At 47.3% G+C, this 13,022-nt stretch overlaps 1 protein-coding gene across 2 annotated transcripts in view; it reads right to left on the bottom strand.

Moving 5' to 3' along the window:
* Nucleotides 1–2,527: 2,527 nt before the first annotated feature.
* GPA33 (glycoprotein A33) overlaps nt 2,528–13,022 on the bottom strand; it is a 49,503-nt gene continuing 39,008 nt past the window's right edge. Inside the window, exons 5-7 of one of the 2 annotated variants that reach the window (XM_023740032.1) lie at nt 4,974–5,093; nt 3,990–4,091; nt 2,528–3,530 (exon numbers count right to left, since the gene is read on the bottom strand). In XM_023740032.1, the coding sequence (XP_023595800.1) occupies nt 3,493–3,530; nt 3,990–4,091; nt 4,974–5,093 (260 nt within the window). In that variant the 3' untranslated portion in view covers nt 2,528–3,492. Of the gene's footprint in view, nt 3,531–3,958; nt 4,092–4,973; nt 5,094–13,022 lie in introns of both variants that reach the window. The other variant, XM_023740031.1, reaches the window with a different exon arrangement.

Here is a 13,022-nt window from a genome sequence, read left to right on the forward strand (position 1 = left end):
GCGACTTGGCACATAGTAGGTGCTTACAAAATATTTGTTGTTGAATTAATGCAATCTGTACTCATTTCCTTCGTTTTCTTACCTAAGCCTGGAGCTAAGGTAGGTAAATCTTCAGAGCACTTCAAGGTGGCAGATATAAGCCAGGCCAAGACTAGGGGGAGGAGGCCCCCAGCCCTTCACACAGATAGCTCAAGAACGTGCTTATAAAACGTTGTGCTGTGAGGATTGGACGGCACCTCAAAGTATGTAGAGGACTAGGATATGTCCTTGTGCAAGATACTGCGACAGCCAACATTATGCATTTAACAAACATTTGTCAAGTGCCAACGCATGCCAGGCCATGAACAAGATTCAGTTCTTAGACTCAAGAGTTTTACAGGTGGGGAAGGGAGGGATGGGGGGGTGGTTATTGCTTTAAAAAAAAAGTAAATAAATAAAACTTCCATAAACCTAATCATCTACAATCAAATTGTAAAAGAAAAAGAATCTTACAGGCCTACACGGAAACAGACCTGTACACAGGTAACAACAGACCACGTGACCGGTGCTGGGACAGGAGGGAGCACAGGACACCACGGGAAAGAACATGGCAGAGAGGACCTTGAACACATTGCAGGAGGGGTGGTGTCAATGCTGAGATCCGACTGTGGAACAAGAGTCACCAGTTCTCTCGGACAGAAAGAACAAGAGATCACTTCCTCTTTCTCTCAGGAGGGGCGCCGTTTTGGACATAACCGGCAAGAGCATCTCCACTGTCATCCTTGAGGATGTGGGCTGACTCCCAGGCCCACCATGGTCTTCCTGCCACTGGGTGCATCTGGAGGCACCTGGAATATACTTCCAGCATCAGGCAGGGCTCTGTCCTGTCCCAGCAACTACTAGAGACACTGCCTGACCCTCCTGCAACCACTAGCAATGGGACCCGCAGGATTCAGACCCTCTATTCCCCTTGCTCAACTCCATCACCTCACCTCTCCCTGGAAGCAGAAGAGGCCTAAGACATGTAGACACAAACACAGCAGTGGTTCTACTTCGGCGTGAACAAAATCCACTTTAAAGAAGCAGTAAGAATTTCCACTGAAAATTTTATTATTACTGAAAGCATTTTGAATGGAGCAAAGAATTTAACAAAATATATAAAAATACATATTCAAAAAAAAAAAGTGGAAAAAAAAAAAAAACCATAAGTGAAGAACAGATTTACAGAGTTGCTTGTCTGATCATCCAGAAAAGACATCCACATTTATTTAATATTAAACTGCATTTGGGCAAGACTAGCCTCTGGGCAAGGAGACCTGAGCAGCCACAACACTGCTTAGACTCTGAAGAATAGAAGAAATGCTCAACATGCAGGGAAAGGCTGCAGGAGGGCCAGCAAGACAGCCTTGCCAGCAAGACAGGGCCAGCAGCAGAGCTGGGTGGGCTGGGCAGGGGCCAGGCATCAGGGAGCAGGAATCAGTAGGAACAAGCATGGGCTGGGAAGGGACGGGGGGCACGTCAGCTATTCTGGCCTTGAGAGCAGCCACCATGACACGAGCATCCTGGCCCACTCACAGTGAAGGGCCTGTGTATGTGTACATGCACATGTGTGTAAATTTCAGATCAGCTCATCTTTAATTCACTAAACTAAGAGTGGGGTTGGGTGGGAGTCATCTGTATGTCTACAATCATATCAGGGAGGCCAGAAAGACGAAGCCCGAACCCATCGAAGCACTTCTCCAAATTGAGCTTGATTCAGCTCCCACTGCAGTCCCTGGGTGGTACAAAGGGTTAATGTACTCAGCTGCTAACTGAAAGGTTAGAGGTTCAAGTTCACCCAGAGGCACCTCGGAAGAAAGTCCTGGCTATCTACTTCTGAAAAAGCAGTCATTGAAAACCCTATGGAGCACATTTCTACTCTGACACACATGGGGTCACCATGAGTCAGGGTCAACTTGATGGCAACTGGTGGTGGTCTAAGATCCCACTTGGCTGGGAGGCCGACTGCCAGAGCTCCTGGGAGAACAAGAGGATGAGGCCTGGGCCCTGGCCATGGAGCTCCCACTCTAACACAGGAGAGAGAGAGCGCGCTCGGGTAGGGTACCACGTGGCCCATGATTGGCTGTGGAATAGAGACAAGATTGTTCAAGTATTAAAAAGCAAAGATATCACCTTGAAGACTAAGGTGCGCCTGATCCAAGCCATGGTGTTTTCAATCGCCTCATATGCATGTGAAACCTTGACAATTAATAAGGAAGACCAAAGAAGAATTGATGCCTCTGAATTATGATTGGCAAAGAATATTGAATATACCACAGACTGCCGGAAGAATGTACAAATCTGTCTTGGAAGAAGTGAAGCCAGAATGCTCCTTAGAAACAAGGATGGTGAAACTTTGTCTCACATACTTTGACATGTTATCAGGAGGGACCAATCCCTGGAGAAAGACATCATGCTTGGTAAAGTGGAGGGTCAGCGAAATAGAGAAAGACCCTCAATGAGATAGATCGACACAGTGGCTGCAACCATGGGCTCAAGCATAGCAGTGATTGTGAGGATGGTGCAGGACCGGGCAGTGTTTCGCTCTGTTGTACGCAGGGCTGCCGTGAGTTGGAACAGGCTTCATGGCACCTGACAACAACAACATGCGGGAGATCAGGAAAGGGTTTTAGAAATAACTGGGATCTGAGCTGGGCCTTGAGCGACCGGTAGGGTCATGACAGGCAGAAAGGGAAAGTATGTGCGCATTCCAAACGGAATGGAGAACACAAACGTCCCTCGAGAGAGTGTGCAGAGAGAGCCCGAGTGGCCTTGCTGGAAGTGTCTAGAAGGTACAGGGAAGCTGTGGAGATGAGGCTGGAAGGTGAGCTGGAGACCAGGCCAGTGTGGGTCCTGAAGCAAGAAATTTGCACTTAAGTTGGTTAGATTAATAGAGAGTCCTTCACTTACTCATTCTTTAATTCATTCGCCAACAATGTATTGAGTGCAAACCATCTGCCAGGTGCTCCCTAGGTGAGTGGGCAGGGTCCTGCCCTCCTGAAGCCGGCTTGGCTTCTGTGGAGGGTTCTGTGGCGGGGGTGCTTCATGCTCAGTGCTGTGCTTCAGAGACCTCCCGTCGGCTGCAGGGCAAGTCAGAAGCTGCTGCCTGGTCCAGGGGGAGGGCCAGGCTCTGAACAAGGGCATGGCAGTAGGCGGGGTCACTTCACAGGACAGAGCAATTGGCAGGGTCAGTCATGAATGAGAACCCCACTCACGGACAGGCCAAATCCTCCAGCAGTGGACACAACAGAAGAAACATCCCCCATCAATGTTTGGGATGAAAGAATAGGAAAACGGGACTTGGCGAGGAGAGAGGAGGCAGGGAGGCAGGGGAGGGGCCCCCTTAGCCTTCCTGACCCCAGCCTGTAGCAGGCCCCCGTCACCGGCCAGGGTGGTCAGGGGACCCACGCCCGGAGCTCCTCGGGTCTTCGTGCCGGTAGCTGTCCTCCTCATCGTGCTCTCTGGAAAGCTCTGTCATCTCCTCTGGTGGCTCCCTGTAGATCTCCCGTCTCCTGTGGGGCAGGGAGGCAGAGAGGACGGGTTGCTTCCCATGGGTCCCCACGCTAGCTAGGCCTAGTTGGGAAGAGCGGCCACCAGACCTGCTTTCCCCCACCTCATTAGCTGCAAAAGGACAGGGTACTGAGGGTTGGGCTCACATGACAGGAAGCTGTCATGCACGTGTTCCACTCATGAGTTAAGGGAACAGTCTGGCTCATGAGACAAGGAGGCACTGGTCTCGTGACAATCTCCACCCTGAGGTCAGAGATGGGAACAATATGGGCCTTGGAGTCAAGTCCCGGGACTGCACTGCAAGCTTTGTTCTCCAGAAGTCACTGCCCTTTGCTCAGCTATAAAATGGAGGTGATAAAAATCACACCTATCCCCAGGGTGCTGTGAGTGGAGGAGGCGGTGAGGACAGGCTACCCGCCCAGACACTCACGGCCTCGCATCCTCCTTCTCCTTGGTCTTGCCTTTGCTCTGGCAGAAGCAGCAGTAGACGATGATACCAATGATGACGAGGGCAGCAACCACACCTCCCGCGATGCCCGCGTACAAGACCACGTTCATGGAGGCTGCAGGGGGACAGAGCAGCTACACCACCCAAGCCGGGGCAGAGTAACAGTAAGCACGGTATGCATCAGCTTGCACTGAGCAAGGTACTCACAGGCCAAACTGTATTTACTTGCTAATCTGTGGCGAGCAACTTCACATGGGCTTTCACCATATCTTTGATGTGGTGGGGGACAGGTGAAATTGTGCACTGCAGACTGCTGGGAAGGCACAATTGGGCCTGTGTGTACCTTACTTATTGGGTAATCTGGCTGCCCCCAACCCTCACTCCTGACAGCATCCGGGCGCCAGAGTAGAGGATCAAGGCTGAGATGAGAAACCACGGTAGCTGGCGCTTGTTGCTGGGAGGTCCTTCCCTTCCAGCTCTGGGCTGGCCTCACCTCCTCCCAGCCCATGGAGCAGCAGTTGCGAGCTTCTGGCAGCACTCGTTAAAGGCATGTTCTTGCAGGACCGGGACCAGACACGGCTGGGAACTGCTCTTGAGGTGCAGACAAGGATTTTTGGGCTACCCAACTCCTGCCCCAGCTTCTCCCTGAGCTAGCTGTGGTACCCCATCCCAGGAGGGTGGGTTCCAGACTCCACAGCAGCTGGCTCTGGGCTCTTCCCCCTGGCTCCCTGAGTGGCCCTTAGAGCAGACAGGACGGAAGCAGGCTGAAGAAGTCAGTCCTAGGCTGTACTTCCAAAGTACCAACGGAACCAGGCTGGCCTCAAGGTAAGCAGAGGCTGGGACAAGAGCCGTCTTGCCTGGGTCACTGCAGCCACTTTAGGGGTGGCCCTAAAGAGGCTCCCCGAGTCATCTCTACGGGGTCGCAGCTGGCTCTTCTGGTCTTTGGTGCCCTCCCTCGTTTTGTACCTCCCTCTGTCCCTCCCCAAGCTGCTCTTACGAGGTCGGACAGCCACCGTGATGTTGCAGGACGACGTCCCCATCTCATTGCTGGAGGTGCAGATGTAGTAACCCGACGTGTCTGTGGAGATGTTCTTCAGAAGGAAGGTCTGTCCTGTGACTGGGAAAGAAGAATAGACAGAGGGAGGAGATGGGGAGTGTGGATGAGCCCCAACTGGTTTCCGAGGCCGTGCCTCAGAGTTCCAGAGGCCTGGATTTGAAGAACAGGTCCCCCATTCACCAGTTGTATGACCTTGGACACGTTAATTCACCTCCCTGAGCCTCGGTTAACTCATTTGTAAAAACCAAAAAAACCAAACCCATTGCCATCGAGTTGATTCCGACTCATAGCAACCCTAACAGGACAGAGTAGAACTGCCCCATAGGTTTCCAAGGAGCAGCTGGTAGATTCAAACTGCCAGCCTTTTGGTTTGCAGCCTAGCTCTTAACCACTGCACCACCAGGGATCCTCAGTTGTAAGACAGGGTAATAATACCCACCATAAGATTACTGAAGGTATTAAATGAGATATCATATGTAAAGCTCTTAAACAGAGTGCTTGGAACTTAAGATCTTAGGCATGGATGATTCTTATTAAAGCCTGCTAGCTGGAGGCCTTTTTGCAAAAATTAAAAAAATTATCTGCAGTTATAACCATCATTGGAGCTCTGGTGGCGCAGCAGTTAAGAGCTTAGCTGCTAACCCAAAGATCTGCAGTTCGAATCCACCAGCCGCTCCTTGGAAACCCTACGGGGCAGTTCTACTCTGTCCTGTAGGGTCGCTATGATTCAGAACCGACTTGACAGCAGTGTTTTTTTTTTTAAATAACCATCAGTGGCACCTGCTCACAACCCCCTTCCTCCACCACAGACACACACGTGCACACACACACACACACACTCCCTTCAGGGGCACCAGGATAGAGTACAAATAGCTGGGAGTTAGGAGACACACGTACTACCACCGAACCCCCCGAACCTCAGTCTCATCTGGAGAAAATGTCCACTTCTGGGGCTTTAGGGACAATTAAACCAGCAGGACACACAATTCTCAGGGGTTTAGAATTCAACCAAGCACCCTGGGTTTGAAACGTGGCTCTGCCACTTACTAATTTTGTGACTTAGGGCAAGTAACTCAGCTTTATCGAACCTCAGTTTCATCTATAGATGTAAATAATAATAGTACCTGCCTCACAGGGTAATCGTGAGCATAAAATGAGACAATAATGACGCTAAGTCCACAACAGGATGCAGGTGTGTAGTGTGTGTTCAGAGAACATAATATACATTATATATCACATGAAAATGCTTTATAAATTAGAAGATACTACTATTACCACTTTCATGATCTTCAGAAACTGAATTCCGAGCGTGGACTCATGTGGAGGAAGGCTTAGGAAATGAAGAACTCTGGCCCCTGGATTTCTGTGATGTATGTGTGCGCGTGTGTGTAGACTTTTCCTCTTCATCTGTCTCACCACTTCCGCAAGCCATTTAACGTCCTTGAGTGACAACTACCGCATCTGGAAAGTGGGAGTGAAAACACCCCATCTCCTGAATTCAGGGGAATGGACCAGATGCCCTCATGAGAAACTGTCTGCTAAATTTACGATCCTGTGAATTCCTCCACCTTGAAAAGGAGAGCTTTATGCTTACACATATTTATGTGTCCTGTGCTCAAAGATGCTTCATCATAGCTCTGCTGTATTGAGAGAAAATTTAGAGACCACTGTCTTCTAATTTGTTTACCTGCAGAGCCAGCCTTGTACAATGCTTGCTGCCACCAGGTGGTTGTGATTAGGGGCCGTCATGTCCATTTCGACTCACAGCGACACACATGACAGAGTAGAACTGTCCCATAGGTTTTCTAGGCTGTAATCTTTACGGGAGCAGATCTCCAGGTTTTCCTTCTGTGAGGCAGCTGGGTGGGCTCCAACTGCCAACCTTTTGGTTAACAGCCAAGCGCTTAACCCCTGTGCCACCAACCAGAGGAGTCCTTCTAAATTGCAGATAGGGTCCCGTCACTACCCTGTTGAGGCATTTCAGAGGCTGCCCATGATTTTCAGTGTGAAGGCCAAGCTTCTCTATATGGTCACAGAGTTAGAGATCTGGCTCTGGCAACCACTCCAGCTTCATTTCTTGCCAGCTCCCCCTGGGGCCCAATGGGCAAAACCAGGTGAGCAGCCTTCTCCCCCTTGAAAGACTATACCTCGGTGTGGATTTTCCTCAACTGAAGGTGCTGTTCAGTATACTTCCTCAAATATTATGTCCTCTGATCCATCCAACAATCTTGTATGGCAGGTGGAACATATATTTCAATCTCCAAGTTCATAGAGGTAACTACAGGCTTAACAAATTTAAGTGACTTCCCTAGGGTCGTAAAGTTAAGAAATGGCAAAACTAGGACAAAATCCAGTTTTAGTCTAGAACTCCCTGGAGCAGCTGACTACTTTCTGAAAAATATATATTTTTTTATATTATAAAAGTAATGCATGCTCATTATAAAAATTTATATATTACATAAAACTACTATTTAAATTCAATCTCTATGCTGAACAAATAATCCAAGAAGCTGGGCTATATGAAGAAGAATGGAGCATCAGGACTGGAGGAAGACTCATTAACAACCTGCGTTATGCAGACGACACAAGCTTGCTGAAAGTGAAGAGGACTTGAGGCACTTACTGATGAAGACCAAACACTACCATCTTCAGTATGGATTACAGCTCAACATAAACAAAACAAAAGTCCTCACAACTGGACCAATAAGCAACATCATGATAAGTGGAGAAAAGACTGAAGTTGGCAAGGATTTCATTTTACTTAGATCCACAATTGGCACCCATGGAAGCAGCAGTCGGGAAATCAAAAGACACATTGTATTGGGCAAATCTGCTGCAAAAGACCTCCTTGAAGTGTTGAAAAGCAAAGATGTTACTTTAAGGACTAAGGTGCACCTGACCCAAGCCATGGTGTTTTCAGTTACCTGAGAATGCATGCAAAAGCTGGACAATGAATAAGAAAGATCAAAGAAGAACTGATGCCTTTGAATTATGGTGTTGGCAAAGAATATTGAATATACCACGGAATTCCAGAAGAATGAACAAATCTGTCTTGGAAGAAGTTCAGCCAGAATGCTCATTAGAAGCAAGGATGGTGAGACTTAGTCTCAAGTATTTTGTACATTTTATCAGGAGAGATCAATCCCTGGAGAAGGACATCGTGCTTGGTAAAGTAGAGGGTCAGCAAAAAAGAGGAAGACCCTCAACGAGATAGACTGACACAGTGACTGCAACAAGGGGCTCAAGCAAAACAATGATTGTGAGGATGGTGCAGGACCAGGCAGTGTTTCGCTCCATTGTACATAGGGTTACTATGAGTCAGAACTGACTCAACAGCACCTAACAACAACATTATTTAAATTCTATTCAATCCAGAAAATCTTCATAAACTGATCACAGCTATAAACTAGATAAACAAGGTGCTTGCCCTCTTGTAGTTTACAGTCTGTAAGGGAAAGCAGACATGAAACAATTGCGATACAAAGGTGAATACAGTTCAAAACAGAAGTGCTATTTGAGCTTACAGCAAGGGAATTCAGCCTCATGCAAAGGGTCAGGGAAGGCCTCTATAAAGAAGAGACAATAAAATAAAGATTGTTCATAATCAACACCACCTAGAAATAATAGTGCTTTGATTTGGGGTTATTTTCTTCTAGTCTTTTCACATATACTTTCTTCAGATACTTCCCCTGAAACCCAGGGTACTGCTCTCTGGATGCCCATTCTCTGTAAATGCTCCCTCTGCCAGAATTCCATACCTCAATGTGTTTTCTAGACTATTACTTATGTGTGATATTAATGTGTTACTAAAAAAGGGATCCGTGAACAAAGGAGTTTAGAAATCATTGAGCTAAGTTTAAATGAGTTCTTCAATGTCAGAACTCTTATAAGAGTTTTTTTTTAACATACACTTAATAATTTTATTTATTTTTTACTCTCAAAGTCATGTTCATTCAGTAGATATACGTTAAGTGTCTACTCTATACCAGGTGGTGGGGGAAAGTTATAGTTGAGGGCATACTTTCTGGAATCCCTGGGCTGACTTCCTTAATAGTCCACCTCAAGTCTACCCATCTGTCCTTCAGGCACACTTACTGGCCAGGTGAATGCTTGATCCCCAAGTCCTCAGCTCCCAACTCTTCCCACTCACTCTCTCAGGGCCCCACAGGTGGATGTTTAAATCCTATGTATTCAAAAAAGGCAGTCAATTAAAAAATAATCCATCACACCTCAGTTAACAGTCAAGACCAATGGAGAGTTCACTAAATGAATTATGAAGAACATTTCTTACTTTCATTACTTAGGACTGAGTCTTGTTCCTACTTGACTGATGAATTTGAAGTTGTTATTAATATTATTTGCTAACGGACAATGGGAATCTCTAAGACAGGGCTATGGTATTAATGATCTCATTTTCTAAACTAATTGGATGACAAGATTTTTATTTTTAAGAGGCATCTTGAAGGAGCACACTTTGGGAAATGCTCCCGTAACTATCTGACGCTGGACGTGCTTAGGGGACCTGTAGCTCTTATCAGAGTCCCACTACTTTAGTACATGAATTCAGTCTATGTTTTAGGCCATTGAAAACTCTATGGAGCATATTTCTACTCTAACACACTTGGGGTCACCATGAGTTGCAATCAACTTGATGGCAATTTGTTTTATTAGGTTTATGTAGCACATTGCAGATGGACCCAAGATGGAAGGCTTTGGATTGCCTCAGAACCTCTTCAGACATCAAAGCCCATTGGAGCTCTAGACCATGTTCACGGTTGGTGAGTAAGCACTATCCTTCCTTAGCTCCCTGAAGCAAACAGTGAACACTAGGAGCTGCTCTGGGATGAACCAGCACATATCATGTGCCACAGGACCAAGTCCCCTTTTCCTCTTGTAAAGTTCCTTAAAGTTGGCTTAAATGAACACTACCACTGCAGTGGCGACACCTTGTGGTGAAGGAGGGGAACACACAGGACTGTCAGCTCCCACCTTCCCTCTGATCCAGCTGGGGGTTCTCCCTCCAGAAAAGCTTTAGCCTCCCCAAGACATTGGTGCCAAATTGACAAGATTTAACTTTGCCGCCCCCTACCCTGATCCCATGGCTCCTCAACAAGTTTGAGTTGCCACTTCTCACCCAGGCCCTCAAGATCCTCTCCGGTGCTATGAGCAGGGCCGTTCAGAACCTAGCCCACCCTTCGAAATCTCCTCCCCTAAAGGGTACCAGCCCCTAGAATTCCTCTTCTTCCTTGTCTGATATCCAGATTCCTACTCCTTCAGTGCATGAAGCTCGGCTGACTGGGACACAGTTTACCAACTATCACACGTGTGATCCCATGTTATCCTCTTCACAGCCTTCAGGAAGGTGGTACTATCTTCATCCTAGTTTTTCAGATGAGGATACTAAGGGTCAGAGAGGCTGAGTGACTTACAGCTGGAAAGTGGAGAAGCCAGGACTCGGCTCCCTGTTTAAGGGATTCCAGGTTCCCTGTTCTTTTCACTGCTAGCCTGCTTCCACTCACTGCTAAGTCAAAGGAATAAGTCTGTAATGGTGGAAATTCTGTCTTCAAATGTAGGAGGGTGGAGGAACACTCTCCAAATCATCCAGTGTGGACTGGAATGTTTTAAAAGTCAGAAACAGGTAGGGACTGACCCAGAGAGGAAAAACACTTTAATAAATTCTCTAGGTCTCTGTGAGGCAGGGTGGAGATGAGAGGCTTTGAGAAATCCACCGAGCACCATCCAGATGCAAGATTGGGCTGTTATTACCATTATCCACATTCTTTTCTGCCACCCCCAGGTCCCAATTCTGACCCTAAGTAAATCTTAACTTGAGGCAGCCTTTCCAAAGTAAATAAGCAAATCTCCCTTGAGGCCACTTTCACATCCTCAGGGAATCCCTTCAGAATTACTGAAGAACTAAGTCTTGGCTTCTGGCAATCTTAGGAGTTTTTCCTGATGGAGTCAAGAGAGGCTTATCTGAAATGCCCGTTTGTGTTGTTCCTGCTGTAAATCCCCACAGAAGGTGCCTGTGAGTTAGAGAGAAAAGGCCAGCGTCCCTAACCTGATGCACAGGCCCCTCATGATCTCTGACCCCTGCTTTTCTTACCTAATGTCTCCCCATCATTCCTGCATGCTCACCTTACCCCTCAGCTACACCAAATACTCATGGCTCCCATGCTATTATTCTCCATACTTAGCCATCACATCCTTCAGAGCCCAGCTCAAAGAATAGCATTTGAGTACTCACTCTCTACCAGGCACTGATCTCAGAGGTTTACAGGTATTTTTATTTAATCCTCGTAACAACCTGTGCAGTAAATACCAATATTTTACAGATGAAGAAACCAAGGCACAGAAAAGTAGCTTGCCAAGGTCTCACAGCTAACAAAGGGCAGAGCCAGGATTCAAGCCCAGGACATGCTTCTAACCAGCATGCTATACTGCCTGCTCCAGTGCTGCCTATTCTGAGAAACTTCTTTGATCCTGTCATGGATTGAATTGTGTCCCCCCAAAAAAGTCTGTCAACTTGGCTCAGTCATGATTCCCAGTGTTGTGTCACTGTGTACCATTTTATAATCTGATGTGATTTCCTTACGTGTTGTAAACTCTATCACTGTGACATAATAAGATGGATTAGCGGCAGTTATACTGATGAGGTCTACAGGATTGGATAGTGTCTTGGGCCAATCTCTTTTGAGATATGGAAGACAGAAGTGAGCAGAGACACATGGGAACCTCATACCACCAAGAAAGCAGCGCCAGGAGCAGAGTGTGTCTGTGTCGTTTGGACCTGATGTTCCTGTGCAGAGAAGCTCCCAGACCAAAGAAAGACTGATGACACGGACCTACCTTCCTCCAGAGCCGACAGAGAAAGCGTTCCCTGAATTTGGACTTTGTAGCCTACTGGACTATAAGAGAATAAACCTCTTTATTAAAGCCATCCACTTGTGGTATTTCTGTTACAGCAGCACTAGATGACTAAGACAGATCCCTTAAGCATCCTCTGTGCTACAACATCACTGAGTATAGAACCATCATTGCATTTATCATCTTGTAACCTTCAGCTTTGGGTCCCTGGATATACACCTTGCTGGAAGGGAGGTCAGACACAATCAGTGTCCATGGCAGACCTTCTGTGACCGTCTTTGGAGTCACTGGGTTATTCACAGGCCAGAGAGTGAGCGGCCACAGAGCCAGAAGAACACTACCAGGTGGTTTCAGCAAAACTCCAGACACACTCAGTAAAAATCTGCCAACCAGAAGTATGTCAACAAAACAGAAAGCTTGTTGAAATCCACATTGCAACTTCTATTTTGCATTAGAGCAAGTGGATTCTATTCATTCTTTTTCATTTTTGAGAAGTTCTCGCTTTGTTCCCCCAAACAAGTGAAAGGTAGTGTGACAAAGTTCATTGTCGTTTGACTGGATGCCCAATCTGTGCACACATCTGGCCGCGCTTACCCATGACACCAAAAGTTCTTCCGTCCCCGTTGTACCCCATCTTCTCGGAACAGTTGTTGACACCCCAGGCTCCACTTTTTACCTCCTGCTTCCTTTAAACCCACAATGAACTGAAAGTCCTCCAGATGTCAAATCTGATGGATGCCTTTCTAGATCTTCAGGAACACTGGGTGCAGCTGGCCAGGCAGCCAGTGGGATGCAGGGGCCCAGGGATGCTGCTAGGGTATTCCCGTACCAGTTGGCCCCACAGGAGGATATTTATATAGCGCCCCCCCCCTTTTCTTTTTAGTTTGTTTCCTGACCCAAAAGGTCAAATACCAAGCTGCCCAGTACAAAACCAGTCACCTGGCAACGGTAGCTGAACCTACTATCCCCTTCCCTGAGAACGTGGGACCTTCACAACAGACTTGCTGGTGTCATTGAGTGTGGCCATAAAGCGGTGGTGTGTTTGGGGAGGTGGGGTCAGTGGAGTCTGAGATGCACTGGCCTGGACCCGGAATGGGAACAGGAAATCCCCTGCTCTTGGGT

The sequence above is a fragment of the Trichechus manatus genome, unplaced genomic scaffold (assembly GCF_000243295.1).
Source record: "Trichechus manatus latirostris isolate Lorelei unplaced genomic scaffold, TriManLat1.0 scaffold00145, whole genome shotgun sequence".
NCBI classification, from domain to species: Eukaryota; Metazoa; Chordata; class Mammalia; order Sirenia; family Trichechidae; genus Trichechus; species Trichechus manatus.